Here is a 21,323-nt window from a genome sequence, read left to right on the forward strand (position 1 = left end):
AACAGCTCATGGTATCCCACACACGTGTGGCAGGAAATGATGTTGGCTTACTTCATGCCGCCTATTTGTCCTCTCTCACCAAAGCCAGGCTTAGCATTCCATCCAGAGACTTAGGGTACCTGCATGCTTAAGTGGCCACCTAAGCAGCTTTACAAGTCTGCTCATATCTGGGTCATTTCTACAATGACACATATTCTTCCCGGCCTCCGGGGAAGCCAGGTATTACTGGATCTGTAAGTTCTCACTGCTTGGGTCTTATGTCCTCTGATGATATAACTGAGTATCAGTGGGAGCATTTGCCAAAGAAAGTAAGCTGAGGAAATGGGAAGCAGAGATGAGGAGAAACATGAAAGGAAGGAAAAATGTTGGTCCTGTGGGAGGGATAACAAGAAGGGGTAAGGATACAGAAGTGCGTGGAAAACCAGAAAAGCGGGGGATGGAAAAGCAGAGATGAGAGAAGGCAGGGAAGAACCATGTAAGGGAAGACTTGGGGTCGTGAATCCTGCAAAGAACGGCAGGTGGAGCCCAGGGAGGGGACAGGAAGGAGTGTGGCCTGGAGGATGGAGAAAGAACAGGCAAACTGGCAAAGGGGGGCACAGAGGGACACTGGGCTCAGTGGAGATAGAGACGATAAGACATGGAACTGTCAATGGGCTATGTCCTGGGAAACATCCATGGAGGCAGACAGAGAGCAGGAGATCAGGGACAACAGGCAGGAGGAACTGGCATGAAAATTCCTCCACAGGAAAAAGCAGTATATAGTATATAAGATAATGTTTATCAGATATGTATATACACATATAATACACACATATAATGATTATGTGGTTGTTCCAGGGAGCAAAGAATAAACCAGAAAGTTGGAAAATAGATTTTCTTTCTGACATCCGATAGGCTATAAATAAAACATGAGGCCCTTCAGAGAGAAATGGCAAATTATATTGAGGCAGTTGGGCTCTGTGTCCTGGATAAGCCCACTTTAACGGTGAACCAAGGATGTACAGCACCCTAATTGTATTTCGCTGTCTGTGCTTCCTGCCACATGGCTACAGGAAGCCAGAACACTTCCAAGCAGCCTGCTGCAGGAATCTTATTCCTCTTCAAACATAACAGACAGAATTGGGAGCAAACGAGTTGTTTCCTGGCCCACTTAGGAAGCTGTAGGTCAAGTGCTTTACGTTTCAAATCACAGTTGAAATAACCATAAAATCCTTACTTGAATTTGTTCCTTTCTTCCCGTTCTATCCTCTGCAGTCTCTCTTCTCTCTCTTGCCGCCTCCTCTCTCTCTCTGCTGCCAGTGACTCTTGGTGCTGCCTAAATGAGGATGTGAGAAGGCCACTTGGCGATGACCTGAGAACACAACCAGTCACGTTTTAGTGGCCTGACCTAAGGATGCAAACATGGAGCAGGAGCCTGGGGAGATAGCTCAGTGGTTAAGTCTCTCACCCTATGAATGAGAGGCCAGAGCTCAGATGCCTACACCCCATGTAAATGATGAGTTATGGTATGGTAGCTTATCTGTAAATTCCAGGCTAGGAAAGTAGAGGCAGGAAAGCCCCCAGAGGTTGTCTAGCAAGCCTAGCCATAGCTGCAGGCTTTGAGTTTGTTTCAGAGACCCTGCCTTAATGGGAAAAGGTAGAAGAGCCATAGAGGATGATTCTACCAACACACACACACACACACACACACACACACACACACACACACACATATATATTTCCCAACATACACGTAGAAAAACATGCATGTACAAACATGCATACTGCACACACAAGTGGATACCACATACACGCATACACATACAGTGGTCACAGAAAATGTTAAGAAAATGGGTGGGGCATGAGAAGTCTAGGTAACTAAAGGGAAAAATTTTAAAAGGGGAGACCTGGGAGTCAGCAGGATCGCTCAGAAATAAAATACACTGTGAGCAGCTTTTGCTTTCACTTGTCAACTAAACCTTCCAAGTATAAGATACAAGCACCTCTGAAATACAGTTTCTTAATTCAAGGATGCAGACTGGGAAAAAGCATATGCGAATTCGGCAACAATATGCTTGCACAGTTGGTGCTGCAGAAAGATGGGATTCTACATCACATACTCTGCCAGGAGATCCAAGCCATCCTCACTAGTAAATGTGAGTTACCTAAAGCGGTGGGGAAAACGGAGGAATACAGTTCACTAGCCTTCTAACCAAGGTCCACCGTTCAGGCTCACAGGGGAGGCACTAAGGAGTCCTCACATAGGCACAGACAGAGCTTACTGCGTTTCACCCTAAGAAGCCCATGCTGTGCTGTGTAGATTCTATACTCATTGAACTGCTGTTATTTTTGGAATTTTAAAAATGTTATATGTAGAAGAAAGAGATTCCTTTAATCTCTTGAATGATTGATAAACATTAAGGATATTAATATAATAAATTTATACAATCCATCAATCTGATTCCCTTCATTAGAGAAAACACATTTTTTTTTCCCACAAAGATCATTTAAAACCTGAAACTGTACCATTGCAATCATGAATGAATAGATGACTAGAACCTATGTCATGTGATCTCCCTTCCTGGTCATAAGTTGAAAATAAACAGTAAGAAAATAAATCTGAAAAATATCTTCATTAATTGTAAAATTTAATCAGTATCAAATTCATACACAAAAGTATAAAATAGGGCCAAGGTTTTAATTCTCTTAATCTAATACATATCTAAATCACCACCTCTACAGGACTTTTTAGGGACTTTTATAAATTATATAAATTATTATTATTATTATTATTATTATTATTATTATTACCTTGAATAAGAACAAAGCAGAGCATTGTCTTATGAAATGTCAAAGTCCATTTCCTACATAGTAATAAGCGATGAGGAAAATTTTCTATATTCTCTTCCTGATATTTGACCTTCAGCATTTGGTTGTATTTGAAAGGGGAGAAAAACTTGAAGGACATTGTTTTTTCTCACAGGAATTTAGCATTATTTCCATTATACTAATCCTGGTGATAAAGAATTGGTTCCAGAAAGAACTGGAACTATATACTTGATAGAGAGAATGATGTTCTTAGATTTGGAAGTAAGCAAGTCCTCTTGCTCCATGCCATGGGAGTAGTCATCTTTCCCAAGACTGGGTAGAAAAGCAGTCTACCCAGTAAACTGAGGCAGTCCAATCCTGACCTTAAGTGGCTTGGGCTGTGTCTTAGCTCCTAACAGAACCAACCAATGCCCTGGGCTGAGTGAATGAAAACAGAGATGGTGTGATGTAAGTGGGGGTGAGGGGCTCTCATCAGCAGTCTTCCCTTTTGGTGATGAGTTGGCACTGTCTTGATCTAAGAATCTGCAGACAGACTAAACATGAAATTGGAAGTGTTTCTACAGACAAAGTGGAGACAAGCAGGAGAGACGAACGTTAGCTTCAGTTTTTAGAACAGTTGAGAAGCATTCAAGGCACCCTCAGTCTGCCAGCTAACCTCTGCAAGCTCGAGTCAGGGCTCAGGCTTGTTAGTTTATTGCACAGTAAGTTTGAATGGATGCACAGTATCTTCTAGAAACAGGCCTCAGTAGTATAGGGTTAGAGTTAGGGTTAGGGTTTTCTCTCACAACAGTCTTTGGTTGGGGAGACAGCTCAGTTGGTGAACTTATGTCCTTGCAAGTACAAGGACATTAGTTAAACCCCTAGAACCTATATTTTTTTTAAAAAAAAATTCCAGGCATGGTGGCATGCTCTTGAAACCTCAGAACTCAGGAAGAAGAAAAAAGCAAATCTCTGGGGCTCACTGGCCAGGCATCCCAGTCAACGTGGCAAGCTCTAAGCCAATGAGAGAAACTGTCTCAAAAAGACAAAATGAAGAGCACCTGAGGAACAACATTCAGGGTTGTATTCTGTCCCCCACACATACTCACACACACGCAACTACACACCTACATGCTCACAGACTCACTTCCCCAACTATTGAATCCAAGTTGGTCACACGGTTTGTTTTGTTCAACACAGAAATAGAACCATCACTTAGAGGCCTAGTATTGGGTGGTGTTTCCACACAGATGCTCACCCTTCTGTCAGCCTTGGGGATCCCCCAAGTACGACAGTGTAAGCAGGACTCAGTGATGTGGTTGCACAACCAGCCTTGTGCTGTGGTCTGCTCTCCACCCAGCCAAGAGCCAGACAATTGTTCCATTTAGATATAGCCACTAGTAGGCCTGGGGAGGTCAGCTGATTGATAACACCTGAGTAAAGCAAGTTGGAACTGGATTATCTATCAAAACAAGCATGGTCAATATTACCGGGGAAGAGGACCAGGAGGTAACACAAGGCTAACATCTAACAACTAATTTTAGATGTTACTTACATGTTCTAGGGCTGACCCAAACAGGATGGGTAATGGGAACATTCTTTCTATGTCTGATCAGAAGAAGCTGGCAACTTTTTGTGGCCTCTAATGAAATCTAAATGTAGGAACAATAAAACTCACTCCATAACCTTACCTACTTGCTAAACTCATCTATCACCACACCCAATAGTCTGCTGCCAAGCAAGCCATTCAGGGTAGAGACTCAAGTTCTAAGAGGTGTCATGACTCAGTCAGGGAAAAATAATAATACGCTCAGTACAGCTGGGACTAACAAAGCTAAAAGTGCAAGACTTCAGGAACGTATTTTACACAACCAAACCAAAAGGAAGGAATATCAGATGTTCAACGAGGGAAGATTTATAATACATTGATTCAAAAATGCTGATGTATGAAAAGGTGTGTGTGTGTGTGTGTGTGTGTGTGTGTGTAGCCATTCTAATTAAAGCCCATAGACTCAATGAGCCACACAATCATTATGAGCCCATCTGAAAGTATAAAGTGGCATTTTAGGAAGCTGACTGGTGGACTTGAACAAGCAATGACATCAGTATTCAATAAGTAACACATTTAAAACCAAGGAAAAGGAGACTCCATAGAGTACCAGTGCAGCTTGGAAAGTCACTTGGCATGTAACTAGAGCAAGCTAAGGAGGGGAAGCTGAAGGAAAAAAAAGACTGAAAGTATCCCAAATAACAAGAAGTATAAAGCACCAGGCCCAAAGATCTCATTCACTCCCAAGTGCAAGAAATATCAAGAAAACCATATCAATACATGTCAAATTCAAATTGCTAAAAATCAATGACAAAACGATAACCTTGGAGGCAGCCAGAGCAAACAGATACACTACACAAAGAGCAACAGTGAAAGCAGCAAATTATTGTCAAAAATCGATGGGAGGCAGAAGACAGCGCACAACCTGGAGATGAAAGCACACCGAGACTGTATCAGTATAATTCTTTTGGGGAGGCAAGGGTAAGGAGAATTGATTTAAACTAGAAAATGTATTTCCTTTACATTGCAACAAGAACTATCTAGTTACAGGAGTTTGTAGAAGTAGAAAATCCCCTAGGACAATGGACACATAAGTTGCAACAGCTACCTGGGAATAGGTATACTATACTAAAAAGAAGACTCGCCCTCCTCATCCACTCTTAGTTCAGAAATCACAGTTCTAAATACATCCTGAGGAAGTTACAAGGAGTTTGTAAAGCTCAAACATCCTATTCTTTTGACAGAGAAACTTTCACCGAAGCCTTGGAGCTGTTGCTGTAGCTTCTGACACAGTCCATACAGTTATGCAGTGTCTCTGTTATTGTTTACAGAAATGTAAACAATTTGTAATTGACTTTTTAAATTGCCCTCTGGACTAATTTATCTAGAATACTTTTCATGCAAAGATATACAATTTCCATGTGGCTCTTTTATTTCTTCCTTTATTAGATATTCCAGTCATTTTATTGCACCATAATCAGATTGTTGGATATATTTTTAGACAATGAATTGGTTAGCAATTTTTTTTTGGTATTTAGCATGCCATGGCTTTCTGTAAATGTTTCTAAGACAAGGAAAAGTGGAGATGACATAATAGTTTTCATTGAGCTTGTATCAAATCTCTTGATTACAAACTCTCTCAGTTAAAATCTGAGAGATGTACAGTTATTGGTCTCTTATTTTTTTTTTATTTTGGGATAATTTTTCTTTTTTCCCTTTTATTTTCTCATACAATATATCTTGACTATAGTTTCCCCTCCCTCTATTCTTCCCCATCCACCTCCTCTTCTGATCCATTCCTTTTCTGTCTCTCATTAGAAAAGAACAGGCTTCCAAGAAACAATAACCAAACATGAAAAAATAAAATATAAGAAGATGAAGCAAAAATTATCATATCTAAGTTGAACATGGGAACCCAACAGGAGGAAAATTGTCCCAAGAGCAGGCACAAGAGTCAGATACCCATTTATTTTCACAGTCAAGAGTCCCATAAAAATACTAGGCTGATAACTATAGTATATATGCAGAAGACCTGGTGGAAACCCATGCAGGCCCTATGCTTGCTGCTTCAGTCTCTGTGAATGCATATGTGCCTTGCTTAGTTGACTCTAAGGGTTTGTTCTCCTGGTGTCCTCCAGTCCCTCTATTGATTACCTACATTGTCAACTTGAAGGGATTTAGGATTCACTATGGAAACAAACCTTTGTGGGAGTCTAAGAGGGAAGATGCATTCTAAATGTTGTCAGTTATATTCCATGGGTTAGAATCTCCTAAACAATATGAAAAATAAAGTGGTCTGAGCACCAGCATCCATCTTTCTTGGCAATCTAACTGCAGAAATAATGAGACTAGATGCCTCAAGCTTCTGCTGCTATGACTGCATATACATATACTGAAAGAAAAAGGCAAGAAAAAAGAAAAAAAGACCTTTCCAGATATAAAACAAGAAGAATATAAATTCTAGATTTTAAAGTACAAGAAATGCTAGCAGAAGGTAAATGATACCACCTAGCAACATTGATTCACATAAAAAAAGAAAAAGAAATATTCTTTAAACATTATTTAAAGATAACAAACTATTTAAAAGAAGCAGAACAGCAATGCACTGAGGGATTGCAACACATATAAAAGTAAAAACAAAAGTATACTCAGAGGATTGTAAGAATACAATTAGTTAATATAAATATGTGAATGTTGAAAGTGTCAACATAAAACAATAATGTTACTACAAATAAGGCAAGAAATGAAACAAAACAGACTAATAAAAATAGACACTAAAGTTGACAAAGGTAATTAAGTGGAAAAAGAACAGATTAGCAAATATAATAGCAATTATATAAACCTAAACTCAATTTAATCAATAATCAGATTAAATATAAAGGCTCTAAACACTCCGCTTAGCAAGCAGAAATTGTCGGATTAGACTTTTGAAAGTTAGTAAATTGCCTATACTAATCCCATTTAAATATAAAACATAATTTATGTTCAAATAAAAGTATGGAAAACATACATTTGTGATTAAAATATCTTATCAGGAATAAAGCAGGCCATTTTAACATGATAAAAGATCACAGTTACCAAGAGAATGTAACAATTATGAACATTTACGTACCAATCAATGAACTTTGACATAAAGAAGAAAATTAATCTTCAAGAGATAAGTAAATATAAAATTATAGGATAGGATCTTGTCACTATTTTCTCAGAAACTGATGGAACATTATGGGGCTGTGAGAGGCAGCTGGGTCCCTGGTCAAACAAGTTTTGAACCCTGGAGATCCTCAGGGATGGTAGGAGTTTGGCCTTGCTCCTGGGCCCCTGGCACCTTTCACATAGCTACAGCCTCCCACAGAGAGGTTTGTGGCCAACGGTCACAGGTAGCACAGGTCACAGGTCACAGGTCACAGGTCACAGGTCACAGGCAGAGGGCATGATTACAGGTAACATAGAGCCTCAAGACAGATCTCCATATTAATGAGACACCTAAAGGCCAGATAGCGTAACCAATTAGTCATTCCTTCCCAGATCCTCCTCCTTGCAAAAGGTATTTAACCTCAGGCCTGCCCTGAGAATAGAGGGTACAGCTTCATCCATTTTCTGTCATGACAATAATTATCTTAAGACCATATCTTAAGACGATGGACTATCTCTTCTTTGGGACCTGACAGTGGAGAACTGTGGAGAAGGTTTTCAACTACAGAGCTGCAGTGAAATCTCCAGCTGATGACATCTCTACATTCGAGCCATGGAGGGCAGCCACTCAAGCAAGCCAAGCCAGCCTTGACCCAGCCAAGTGAGTCACCTCAACCAAGAATCTCATTCCCCACAGGAAGCAGCCAGAGATTCTCCCCTTTGCCCCTTCAGCTGTGAGTTGACCCAGCCCTCAAGCCACCCTCCTTCTGCAGCCTCTCAGCAGTACCTGAGAGTCAAAGAGCCAGAGAACCAGTTGGTTCCTGGCTGCCTCTTGGCCTGGGGACCCCCAGCTCAAGAGATCCAGGCGTCTCAGGACCCCAGACTGTGTTCTCTCTACCCCCGGAGTGGAGTTTTGCAGCTTCTCACAGCCCAACATCTGCCTGGTGCCAGTGTGGAGTGAACACAGTCAACTTCTCGCACCTCTGCCTCCCTGAGCGCGGCCCTAGCCCCGTGGAGGCGCAGACGCGGGGCCCACAACTCAACCCACAGGACCCATGCCCATGTGCATGCCACGGCTCAACAGAATATGCAGATGAAAAATCAGTAAGAACATAGAACACTGAAACAATACCAGCACACCAATTGACACTTATTGGACATTTCACCTAACATCAGGAAACACATTCTTTCCAAGTGATCTCGGAAATTTTTCTATGAGAGAAAATAGCCTGAGCTATGAGGTAAATCTCATCAAGTTTAAAAGAATTAAAGAAGATAAAAGTAAGTTATTTGACTAGAATTTCACTAACTTCAATATTATAACAGAATGAATGTTTATAAACCTGCAAATATTTATAAGTTGAAAAAAACACTTTAAAATAACCTGTGGTCAAAATGAGAAAAATAAAAAAGAAATTTAGAAACATTTGAACAAATCAAAAGTAAATATAAGCAAAAACTTGAAGAGCATGCACAGGAAAATTTCCCATGCTAAATGCCTACATGTTTTTTAGATCTTAAATCAGTGACCTTATTCCTTAACTCAAGAAAACAAGAGCATATTTCATGTAAATTAATCAAAAAAAAAGAAAGAAAAATTAGAGCAGAAATTAAGGGAACGTTAGAAAAGAGAAAATGGGTGAAAAGCTAAAACAAGATATCCCTGATAAACATAGATGCAAAAATCATCAATAATCATCAATAAATATTAGCAAGACTAACACAAGCACATATAAAGATCACTTACCATAGTCAAGTTGTCTTTATCCTAGAATGTTGGTTCAACATTCATAAGTAAATAAATATGATAAATCTTATAAATGAACTTAAAGATAAAAATCAAATGACCATTTTAATAACAAAAATTAACATGCTTTTATGATAAAGTCCTGGAAAGAGTTGGCCTGGAAGGAACATATATCAACTTAATAAGCATTATATATGGCAAACCCACAGCTAATGTTATCCTAAAGAAAAACTCAAAGCAATATGAAACTGTAACTCCTTTGCTATTTTGTAGGTTCCTCTATCTTCCACCCTTCTTCACCCTTTCAAGCCCCTAACACTAGATAGGAGAGAAAAAAGATAAAGGGGGAAAGGGAGCAATGTTATCATGAGACTAGTTCTCCCTGATTAGGGGTGTTGAGTTCCTTAAGGCAAGTTTGATCTTTGCAGTCAAGATATCTAATTTCTTCTTCTTAATGCACCAACAACCCACTCCACCTATCTTGGGCCCTAGCATTTATATAAGGTCTGAAAAATTCCCAAAATTCCAAATGTCATACAATTATAGAAACTATCTGCTGTTGGCAAGATCACCCCCTGCTAGAGCACGAGGTAAAACACAGTTAGCTGCTGTGGGCAATCTGAAGCAGCCTCATATCCCACACCTGGAATTAAAATGAAAACACATTCTGATAATATTTCTGTGTTTTTTTAAAGAAAGCAAAATGCCAAAATTGTCACTACAGCAATCCTAATAAAATTAGTAATGAGACAGAGCTGCCTACTACCTTAATGGCTTTTTCAAAATAGTGCTGAAAGCACTAGCTAGAGCAATAAGGCAAGAAAAGGAAATTAAAGAGATACAAACAGGATAGGAAGTCAAATTATCCCATTTGCAGAAGATATTATACACAAGAGAATCTAGAAGTTCTGCCAGAAAACTTCTAAAGACAATAAACAATCTCAGCAAAGGGGCAGGGTGCAAAATTACCTTTAAACATCAATAGCCTTTATATACAACAAGCACACTAACAGATCAGGGACAAACTCCTATTTGTGAAAGCCTTGAAGACAGTAAAATACTTGAAATAAACTTCACCAGAGAGGTGAAAGACCTCTACAATGACAATGTCACATATTTGAAGAAAGAAATAGACACTGAAAATGGAAAGACATCCCTGTTCATGGATTGGTAGAAATAATGTTGTAAAAACGACCATCCTACCAAAAGCAATTTATAGAATCATGACAATGACAAGCATTGCAAGATACACATAAGGATACAGTAACTGATACATACATTTTATACTAGTGGCAACAAAAAGCTGTCCGATTGGACTTAAGGTTCACTGAGCAAGAGGAACTTCATGTTAGGTACTGGAAACCTAGCAGCTTCCCATGGCTAGGGAGGCCATGGACCTTAAAAAAGAATCTACTATTGTTAGTTTGCTAGACCTGCATAATCCCCTACGAGATGAGTGTAGATACCACTATTACACCAAATGGAGATCATCACGGAAAACCACAACTGGACACAATTCAGAGATCAATGGATCACATAGAACCCAGCCCCAGTAGACACATCTATGTCACAGCTTCTGTATATGTGGCTCAGGGGACATCTCCAAAAGGGAGATGGAAATGCTGTAAGCGCAAGGACACCAGGAGGTTGGCTGTGAAACAGATTCTCCTAGACACTGCCATGGAAACAAGATGAAAACAATGGCAATAGAAATACACATGCTAACATGTAAAGGGGGAAGCTTTGGGAGTCCTACCCCTAGACAAAGAACTACAAACAGCTAATGACTGCTGGGAAAAGGAGAACTAGCCTTTTCTAGGGATGAACCCCCTTACTGGTTACCAAATTCAGACTGGTCAGCCTTGAAACCATACACACAGAACAACAAAAATGGACTCAGCAGGTTATATTTATATGAAATTGTGTGTGTGTACACACACACACACTTATCTATGTGTTGCATACATGTAAGCAATAATAATGAAAAGAAAAAGAGGCTGAGAGCTGGGTATCATGGGAGTGGTTCAAAGGAGGAGGGGACTGTAGGGAGGAAAGGACGGGGGAAAGTAGAGTAATTCTATTTTGCTTTAAATAAACAATTTTAAAAAATGTTAAAGAAAAAATGTTTTTGAGCTTGATAAAATGGCTAGGCCTCTAGCCAGAATAACAAAAAAGGACATAAATCATGAGTAGTACCAAGCACAAAGAGATGACATCACTGCAACAGGTACAGACATTGAAAGAACAAGAGGCAACTGTAGACAATTGTGGGAAATTAACTTGATACATTACATGAAATAGAAAAGGCCCCCCAAAGGCAGAAACCACTGAAACACAATGAAAAAGAAAAGGAGGACCTTATGGGTTCATAGTGGGTAAGCATCTGTTAAAGAAACCAAATGTACGGGTACAAGCCTTCCCAGAAGAAACTCCCAGTCCAAGTTGTCTTCACCAGCAAATTCTAAAGACTGTTTAAGGAAGAAGTGGTTCTGGGTCCAAAGAACAGCTCTAGAGAGCTGAAGAAATCCACTTCATCATATTCTGTGAAGCTGGAATTACACCAGTGTGTGATCGCTTTGGAAACAGTTTAGTGACTTTTAAAAGCACTATGCATGCCCTACTCTATGGCTCAGTCACTCCAACATCTGTCATTTACCCGAGAGAAATGAAATCATGCACAGTAACGCTCACTGTCAAAATCACTGACAACCCAACTGTCCACCAACAGGAAGTCAGTGAGTCATGATGGAATCCCACCCAGCAATGAAAGGCAATGTGTTGGTCAAGTGAATGACTGTCAGACAATTCTGCTGAATAAAAGCACTCAGTGCCCCCACGGGACTATAGCATTGTGTTAACAGAGACCCATTTAAACCCGTGGATGAATCCATAATGATGGTGGTTACCTAGGGATGGGGAAAGACAACAGTAACTATAAAGAGACATGAGAACATTACTGAAAACGATAGATGTGACTATGTGTGTTACCTCAGTGGTGGGAATGGCTTTGCTGTGACACGCATGACAGAGTTCCTATGGAATTTTTATTTGGCAATTTTACTATGAAAATGGCTGAGAAAATACCCTTTGGTTAGTAAAATAAATAAAACAAAATAATAAAACAAAATATTATTGGTAAAAGAAGCAAACATTTCCCACATAAAAAATGTGATCTCTGATTAAATATTAACAAAAAGCCAAGCAAAGTTTTTTTTTTTTTTTACTGTAATTATCACTTAATTCACATGGAAAATGCAATAGAAAGATTTAATACTCACAAAACAATAGATACTTATGTTGAAAGGTGAGATGGGTGCCATGTCTCTTGTCCCTACCCCCCCCCACCCCCGTGAAACTGTCACATGACCTAGAGACTAAAGAATGAGGAGGCTGAGGGAATTAACTTCTGGTGAAGAAACTGTCCTAGCCATGGGTCCCTCCCTATGTGCTCCCAGGCTGGTTAGACCCTAGGAGCTCTGATTAGTTGGTATTGTTGCTCTCCTCATGGGGCCACAAACCCTTTCAGCTCCTTCAGTCTTCTAACTCCTCCATTGAGAACCCCTTGATCAGATCAGTGGTTAGCTGTGAGCATCTGCCTCTGAATATGACTCTGGCAGACCTCTAAGGAGACAGCTATATCAGGGTCTTGTCAGGATGCACTTCCTGACATCCACATCAGTGTCTACTTTTGGTGACTGCACATGGGATGAATACCCAGGTGGAATGGTCTCCAGACGGCCCCTCCTTCAGTTTCTGTCCCACACTTTGTCTCCATATTTTCTCCTTTGAGTATTCTGTTACTCCTTCAAAGTAGGACCAAGGCATCTACACTTGGTCTTCCTTCTTCATGAGCTTCATGTGGTCTGTGAGTTGAATCTTGGCCATTTCAAGCTTTTGGGCTAATATCCACTTATCAGTGAGTAAATACCATGTGTGTTCTTTTGTGATTGGATTACCTCACTCAGGATGATATTTTCTAGTTCCATCCATTTACCTAAGAATTTCTCAAATTCATTATTTTTAATAGCTGAATATTACTCCATTGTGTAAATGCACCACATTTTCTGTATCCATTCCTCTGTTGAAGGACATCTGGGTTCTTTCCAACTTCTGGCTATTATAAATAAGGCTGCTATGAACATAGTGGAGAATATGTCCTTGTTATATGTTGGAGCATCTTATATTTAGGGGAGGATGGCCTTGTCGGGCATAGGTGGGAGAGGAGATCCTTGGTCCCATGAAGGCTGAACACTGAGTGGGGGGGGGGATTAGAGGGTGGAGAGGTGGGAGTTGGGGGGTAGTTGGGGGCACATCCTCATAGAAGCAGGAGAAGGGGGGATGGGATAGGGGGCTCCTGGGTGGTGGTGGGAATGGGGTAAGGGAATAAAATCTGAAATGTAAATATAATGTCCAATAAAAACAAAAGAAACTGTCCTAGCTTACAGCAGTAGCACTGAGCCTCCAGTGTCACCGTTTAGGGGCATGGCACATCACAGAAAGATCAGGTGGAAGGCCCAAACTGCTCACTTCACAAGTCCAGGAAGAGAGAAAGGATGGAGCCAGGGATCCATAATCCTTCTAGAGGACATGTCCCCAAGGACCTAAAAGTCTTTCTCTCAGATCAACCTTCTAAAGACTCAACAATCTACTGAGGGTACCTACCCTTAACACTTGGTCCTTTGGTGGTCACTCAACTTTCAAGTTATAGTACCCCATGCTAAGAAATGTAAAACAAAAAGTGATGAAATAAACAGGTCCCAGAGCCAACTCCAAGACCATGCTACTGTCCCCCATCACCATGCAACCATGGGCACACCTGCTGTCCAGAGGGCTGTAACCTGCAGGCTCCCTTTGCGTTTTCATCTTCGGAGCTTGCACACTTTGTGTCTGCACAGCTCTGAGCTTCCAGGCCAAGGGAGGGAGTCGTAGGGTCCACACAGGGAGCTAGGGAGGTTGGTCCCCTAGGGAGTCTCACATTACCTGACTGGCTCATGAGCAGGCACAGAGCCATTCCTTCAGGCCCTGGCTGTCCTCAGGCATCAACCATCTCCTGGCCGCTATTGTAGGCCATGACCTTGGCACAGAGTGAGTCTTGTCTGTTCTCTCCTTTCCTCTGAATTTCCAGCCTTGTGTCCAAGACCATGAGTTCTCCAGCACAAAGGAGGCCAGTCTTCTCTTGTCATGGCTCCAGGTCCCCACGGCTGCATGTCTCCTCATTCTCCTGGCAGCTTCCAGAAGCACTGACTGCCACCAGCTGTCTGGCAGGTCTGGCTGACAGGCTGACAGGCTGACATCCATTCTGCTCATCTCTGTCTCCCACTTGGGGCCAATGCTTTCTCTGTTTGCATACTTGCCTCATCTCTGAACACCAGACTTACTTTACACCATCTCCCATCTCCCATCTCATCTAGTTCTTTAAAATCATGTTTTAAAGACAGGCATACTCATTCTGTCTCTTCAGCTCCTCTTGACTGTCTGTCCCAACCCCCAACCTTCACCAACTAAATCTCAGGGAAAATTGCAATGTGTCTTATGCTGGCAACCCAACTTCACATACTCCTTGAAGGGCTATCCCACTGAAAGAAGGCTCTTCCTGCTTGCATGGCCTACCCTCCCCTGACCACTGCTCCCACCTCTGGATGGCTTGTCTTTTCTTAACTCTTTTATGAAGGCTCATTTTCTTCAAGGTCGGCATGACAATGGAAACTCTATATTTGTTTGCTCCTTTTTCTGCCCATCTGTAATCTGCCAACCTGTAAGCCCTAGGAAGTTAAGGACTAGGTGTGATTCTGGCAATGCTGGATTACCATGTCCAAGCACAGTGCACACACTCAGCAGCTGCTCGAATCAAATATATACAAACCGACAGTTTGTAGGACTAGCGTCATCTGCACACAGCCTGTCCAGAATCAATCGAGAAGCACAGGGGCCTCCGTTACAGAGCAATGCTTATTTACGCCTAGTTGCTAGGCCTGAAGGAAATGGTGGGGAAAGGAGAAGGTGTGCAAGTACTAAAGCATTGCGGTGCATTTTCTGAGTGAGAGACTGGACTCACTCTCCTTTGTAATCTGCGATCTTTGTATAGTGCCAGTGGAAAACAGGGACAACTGAGAATTATCTGTCCCACTCCAAGAGCATGCCGGATAGGGGTAGTGCCACACAAGGCTTACTTCAGAGCTCTTAGAAGGTAAGGTGCCTCTCAGCTCTGTGCGGCCTGATCCCATCTGTACTTTCAAGTGATACTTGACCCTCCATGTTATAAACCTCATTAAGTTTCAATATTATGCAAAACCTGCTCTCATTTGCAAACAGAATTATAATAAGGATACTTAAGGTTACTGGCCACATCCTCTATGTAAATGAGAAAAGAACCTATGCAAATTCCACTGTCCAAAGGAAGAAAACAGGAAGCAGAGGTTACAAGCTTTGGCAAAGGTTTAGGAAGAGGGTGGGTGAGCTGGTTGTTGGACTGTGAAGACTGGGGAAGTAGAGCTTCTGGCTAAAGCTCACTTAGCAGGAAGGACACACAGGGGGCATAAACGAGCAATGCTGGAGTGTGGAGCCCTGAAGGCAAAGGACCAAAAACATGGGACAGCAGGGAACACTCCCATCAAATATACACTAAAACAATCCTGAAAAGTCACATGAACGCCAGGTTCTCCAGGCTACAGTCCTGCTTACTATATTCTCCAAGTCCTTTAACGAAGTGACCAGTTGGTGAATGTGAGCCATCTTCACTGAATGATTTGGCAGGCCCAACGTCTGAGACCACAGGAGGTAAGGGAGCACTGGTTTAGAAGCCTAGGGATAAATGTGTAACTACAAATGCCAAAAACCAGAGCAGAGGTACAGGAGTGTATATCCACAATGCATTTAGTGTGGACAAATCAGGGACATTATATGGAACAAATGTTATTTTCTATGGTCTTAGCATATGAAGAAGAATCAAACAAGGAGACCAGAGAGAAGATATACTGAGTCTGAACGGGGAGCTTCGGGACATCCTGCTATGTTCATTGGATAACTTCCCTAGGGCTGATGTTCCGTTAGAATGTGCAGTCAGTGGCAACAAGGTTGATGAAGGTCCATGCAGAGCCCAGATGTGAGAGCTGCCACTTGCAAGCTTAATCACATGAAGCCTGCTGCTACAAGGAAGGAGGCAGTCAAGGTTCACAAGAAGGAAAAGCCACCCACTCAGAGCTGCACTTCAGAAAGGAAATGGGACATAGCCCGTGGCAGTGTCCAATTCCAGGCTTGTGCTTGTTCTTGAACTACAATGGCACTCACTGGTGAGGAGTCAGATATCTAACACATATGTGGTGGCAAAAAATCTCTAGCATGTGTCGAAGGCAGGAGTTCTTGGGTAGGTCTGGTCTGATGCAGAGGCCAAGGCCTCTAGTGGACAAAGTCACTATGTGGTGTCACCAGACCCTATATAAACTTACTCCACCAATGCATTCCTACTCGTATGCACTTTGGATGGAAGTGCATCCAAATTAGGACCACAATGGATTAATTAGGACCACATTTTGCTTTCCAGAACTTCTTATTGCTTGTAATGAGATTGCTATCAAGACTTAGTGGCACGCAAGCAGAATCCCACAGCATGACGAACAGACAGCTTCTACAACTGGATGTCAGAGCTCCCCCTGCACTGGTTTCTTTTTGTCAGGATGACATCAGGTGTCATCAAGAAGAAACAGGATGCCCTTTACACTGCATTCCATGCTATTTGAAGTTTTTTTTTTTTTTTTCCTCAGCAAAGTTTAGTTCTGTTTTATTTCTTTATCTAGGTTGAGCAGCCAATTTACATTTTTAAATGCTCCATTGGACAGTGGAAATCTCAACTCCACTGACACAATTAAAAGCAACAACGACAAAACATTCTAAGCAGATCAAATGATAGAACACGGCCAGCAAGTATTTGGGATCCAAAAAAGCACAGAGATCACATCTCTGTGAAGAGCAGTAACTTGAAGCCCCAGACAAGGAGAACACTGTGGCCCATGTAGATTCTAGCAAGGTCACCACAAGAAACTAAGCCAAAGCAGACAGGGAAGGAAAGATACAAGGCTCATGCAGAACAAATGATCCGTGTGCAGAAAGCAATTAGGATGAGCAAGACACTGGTGCCAGCAAGCTACACATAGGACAGAAAGAAGTCAAAGGCATGGCTAGTGGGTGGGCACGGGAAAGCAGCAGCAACCAACCCAGGAAGGTAATACATGAAAGTGGAGATGACTGGCTACATAGGACAGAGTAGTCACCACACATCTGGAGCAGGTGGGTCCAGGAAATGAGAAAGGAGGTCAAAGGAACTGAGAAATCAGTGAGGGGCTTCTACTGGAAGCAGAAGCCACTGCTTTAGGCCAACTGCCTGGCGTCCATACCCCCAAATGTCTCTGTGTCCTTTATTTCAGCATTGTTGATCATCACTCAGATTTCCACAACAGCACAGGATAAAAGCAGTGCTACATAGCCATACGCCAGTTACAAACACTAGGAGGAAGGGGAGCTCCCAATAACAAAGAATGATTGGTCCCAAAAGAGGGGCTTTGAGAAGAGATGGGAGCTGTCCCTCAGGAACTGGTCTGTACACATCAACATAGAAACAAACCTGCCTTCCTTCTCGTTGGTATGAGAAAAACCCAGTATTGGAACAAAGGAGAAAACTGGGGTTGGGACTCTTCTTCCGCCAAATTAATTTTCAGGCATATAAAATACAAAGATTTGAAAAATTTAGAAAAAGTAATGCTAGAGACAAAGATAAGAAAAACAGCTTCTTTCAATGGAAACACAAAATCCAGAACATGGAAAGTACTGATATCTAGTACGTTTGTAGAGTTAAAATGTGCCTACCTGTGATTGACAGAATCTAACATTGTCTGTGAGATAAACCTATGGGCATACTTGTAAGGAAGTTTCTACATTAGGTTAATAAAGATGAGGAGACCCACCCTAAGTATGGAAGGCACCATTTCATGGTTGGGGTCCTAGACTAAGTGAAAAGGAGAATGTAAGCAGGTTACCCACATGCACCAGTCTCTACCTTTTGACCACAGATGCAACATGGTTAGGTGCCACCTGCACATCCTGCCATACCTTTCCCATGATGATAGACTGTCTTCTTCAACTGTGAGTCATAGTAAATATGTCCTTAAACTAACGCAACATCAAAAACTTCATACATAGAATGTAAAGGATCCCCTGTGGCTTAGGAAGTGATTTTGCAATGCAAAGAGAAAACAGCCCAATGATGATGAGCCAAGACTAGAAAAGAAAACAGAAAACATTCAACACAATACAAATAAGAGAAATGCAAGTCACAAATTCTCTGATGTACAACTACACAAGCAGAGATTTATTATCTCTTGACAGAAAGATACAAGAAACTAGGCTTTCACCAGTATATTGAAATCAAAATTGATAGTCTTTATGGATCACACTTTAACAAAAATTAATCAACATTTAAAAAGTATAACCTTTTTTTGAAACAGGATCTCAGGTAGCCCAAGATGGGCTCAAATTAGCTATGTAGCTAAGGATGGTCTTTAATTCAAAATCCTCCTGCCTCTACCTCCTGAAGTGCTGAGGATATATCACTATTTTGATTTAATAAGTCCATTTTTAGAAATTATATTAGGATAATCCTTCAGATAATCACACATGTACAAAATGACATGTTCTAAGAAGTACCCGCGACTACATCATATGTATTAGCAAAAGACTGGGGTGTATTAATGTTGGTGGGCTGGTGGGAAACAGCATGCAGAGAAAAACAGTATGGTGACCTGTTAAAGAATGTTTCTGCTCCAAGCACTGCTAGGGAAGTTGCACCAAGACAGGCTCATCAAGAGCACAGCAAGGCAAGACGAGGCAAGAGAAAGGTTGGTTGTTGCCATGTGAATATCTGTGTAAATGATCCAGAATGTCACTGTCATTATATAGATGTACAATGATCTCAGAAGTACACACACTGAATCATTAGGATTGTCCCTTCATAAGGACAGGAAGGAGTGCCACTACCACTGTCCTTCCTCCCAAACTTAACATTTTATACAGCATGCATGGAACATACATATACAAACATTCCATGAATTCAAAATTGCTTAATCTGTGTCATACTATAGTAGTGCCACTCCTGGGGTCATATACTCAAAAGAGTTAAATCAGGATCTTAAAAATATACCTGCATGTTCATGCTCCTGCTAGCAGTACTGACAACAGTCAGTCAACATATGTGCACAAGTCATAGGGTCATCCACAGAGGAGTGGATGAAGGCAATGCCATATGAAAATGTAATGGAGAAACATTTAAAAACAAGAAAATATTGCTTATCTATAGGTAGCATAAATGGGGTTTATGCTGTTTAACAAGTCGTTCATAGAAAGACAACATGTAAAACACTACATGACTCTTTTACTATCTATCTTCTACCTACTTATCTACCTACCTACCTGTTGTATAATACTAGAGATTGAACCTAGTACCCCTCATACTATAGGCAAGCATTTTTGTCACTGAGCTATATCCCCAAGCCTGCATAATCCTTCTTATAAGAGACTTCTAAAATGTCAAAGATGTAGATAAAGAATATAGAACAGGAGTTAGCAGGAGATAGTGGAAAGGAAAGGTGGTAAATTACTGTTAAATGTGTGTACAGCGACCGCTACCAGATAAGTGAGAGACATACTATAACAGCCTGGTGCCTGTAGCTAACTAACATGTTACTGCCCAGGAGGGTGGATCTAGTGCTTCCTTCCTGGTCGTACACACCACAAAGCCTCACATCCCATTTGCCTTAGTGTCCCTTCTCACTGCCTAAAGGGATGTTATTACTGGACTTACCCTCTCCAGAGGAGAAGGAAAAACCTTTGCAGGAACAACTGTATAAGCCAGGTCATTCTGAACATCCAAGGTTTCTGGACATTATTCTGGAAAGCAGGCAGGCAACTCCCGCCTACAGCAAGCAGTGACACTATCTCAAGTAGGAAGACAGAGTTCACATTAATGGTACACAAGGTCCCTCTAAACTCTGGCCCCAAGGATCCTCCAAGGTCCTCCTGCTAAGGAGATCTCTGCAGTTCTCATCCTAAGGAAACGTTTAGTCTAAGCATAAGGACTGATTGTCTTGAGTTACCTTTAGCCCTTCATGTAGACTCACTCAAGTTGCTTGGTCTAACCACTACCCAACAGGCTCCTGCTACCATTTCTGCAAAGACGCACGAGATGGAGACAGCACTGTAGGGAGGGAATGAGAGTATGTTCTGCCTCTCCCAGGGCCCATGGCCCCAGACATACTTGAATTGTGGTTGTTGGTTGCTGTTTGTTTCCTTTGAATACTTGAAATGCATGGTTCAAATATTCCTTTAATTCTGTTGTCTTTCAGAAAGAAAATATTTGGAACTTCTCTGCTCAAAAAGCACATTTTCCAAATTGAGGCATTTTTAAAAGCCTGATATCATTACACGGTTCCATCTCGTAGCCTTGAGGATATTTGTAAGCAGTTCCAGTTCTCTTGTTTTGTTTTGGCACAATCTAAATTACAATTTTATGAAAATTAGTGCTGTGCTCTCTGTTTCTAGAAGGTTGCTTTAAATGACACTGTCACAGAACTGGAGATGGATTTACCTTAATATCCTTCTATTGAATTCATTTTATAAAGTTTTTCTTTAGTATTTCCTTCCTAGATCAATACAACTGTGATGGCTAATCTTGGCTGTCAACTTGACTGGAATTAACATCTGGATTACATCTACGTTACATCTGGAATTAACTAAAAAAGAAGCATCTGGGCACACCAGCAAGAAGTTCTCTTGATTGGTTTGTTTGAGGTGGGAAGATAACGCATCCTAAATCCAGATCATCTTCAGCCAGAAGAACCACTGTAATTCTGAGCCACACCCGGTGGCAGTCAACATAAAAGGACATGGAAGAAGTAACCTTTTGCTTTCTGCCTGCTTAGCCTCTTCTTGCTGATAAGTCCATCCATTCTGCTGCTGAGGCGTTCCTTCGCTGGCATTAGAACCTACTTCTCTGGGATTCTGATGTAGACTGAAAACCAGCTGAGACATCCAGCCTCACAGACTGATCATGTACCAGATTCC

At 41.4% G+C, this 21,323-nt stretch overlaps 1 protein-coding gene across 9 annotated transcripts in view; it reads right to left on the reverse strand.

The window, feature by feature from the left end:
* The window catches only part of Fhod3 (formin homology 2 domain containing 3), a 400,629-nt gene that overhangs the window by 75,116 nt on the left and 304,190 nt on the right, over positions 1-21,323 (reverse strand). For 6 of the 9 annotated variants that reach the window (XM_034518100.2, XM_034518098.2, XM_076912886.1 and 3 more), the window contains one exon: positions 1,217-1,351. In XM_034518100.2, coding sequence (XP_034373991.1) covers positions 1,217-1,351 — 135 coding nt within the window. The remainder of the gene's footprint in view (positions 1-1,216; positions 1,352-21,323) is intronic. The other 3 variants (XM_076912885.1, XM_076912884.1, XM_076912882.1) reach the window with 1 other exon arrangement.

This window comes from Arvicanthis niloticus, chromosome 14 (genome assembly GCF_011762505.2).
Source record: "Arvicanthis niloticus isolate mArvNil1 chromosome 14, mArvNil1.pat.X, whole genome shotgun sequence".
NCBI classification, from domain to species: Eukaryota; Metazoa; Chordata; class Mammalia; order Rodentia; family Muridae; genus Arvicanthis; species Arvicanthis niloticus.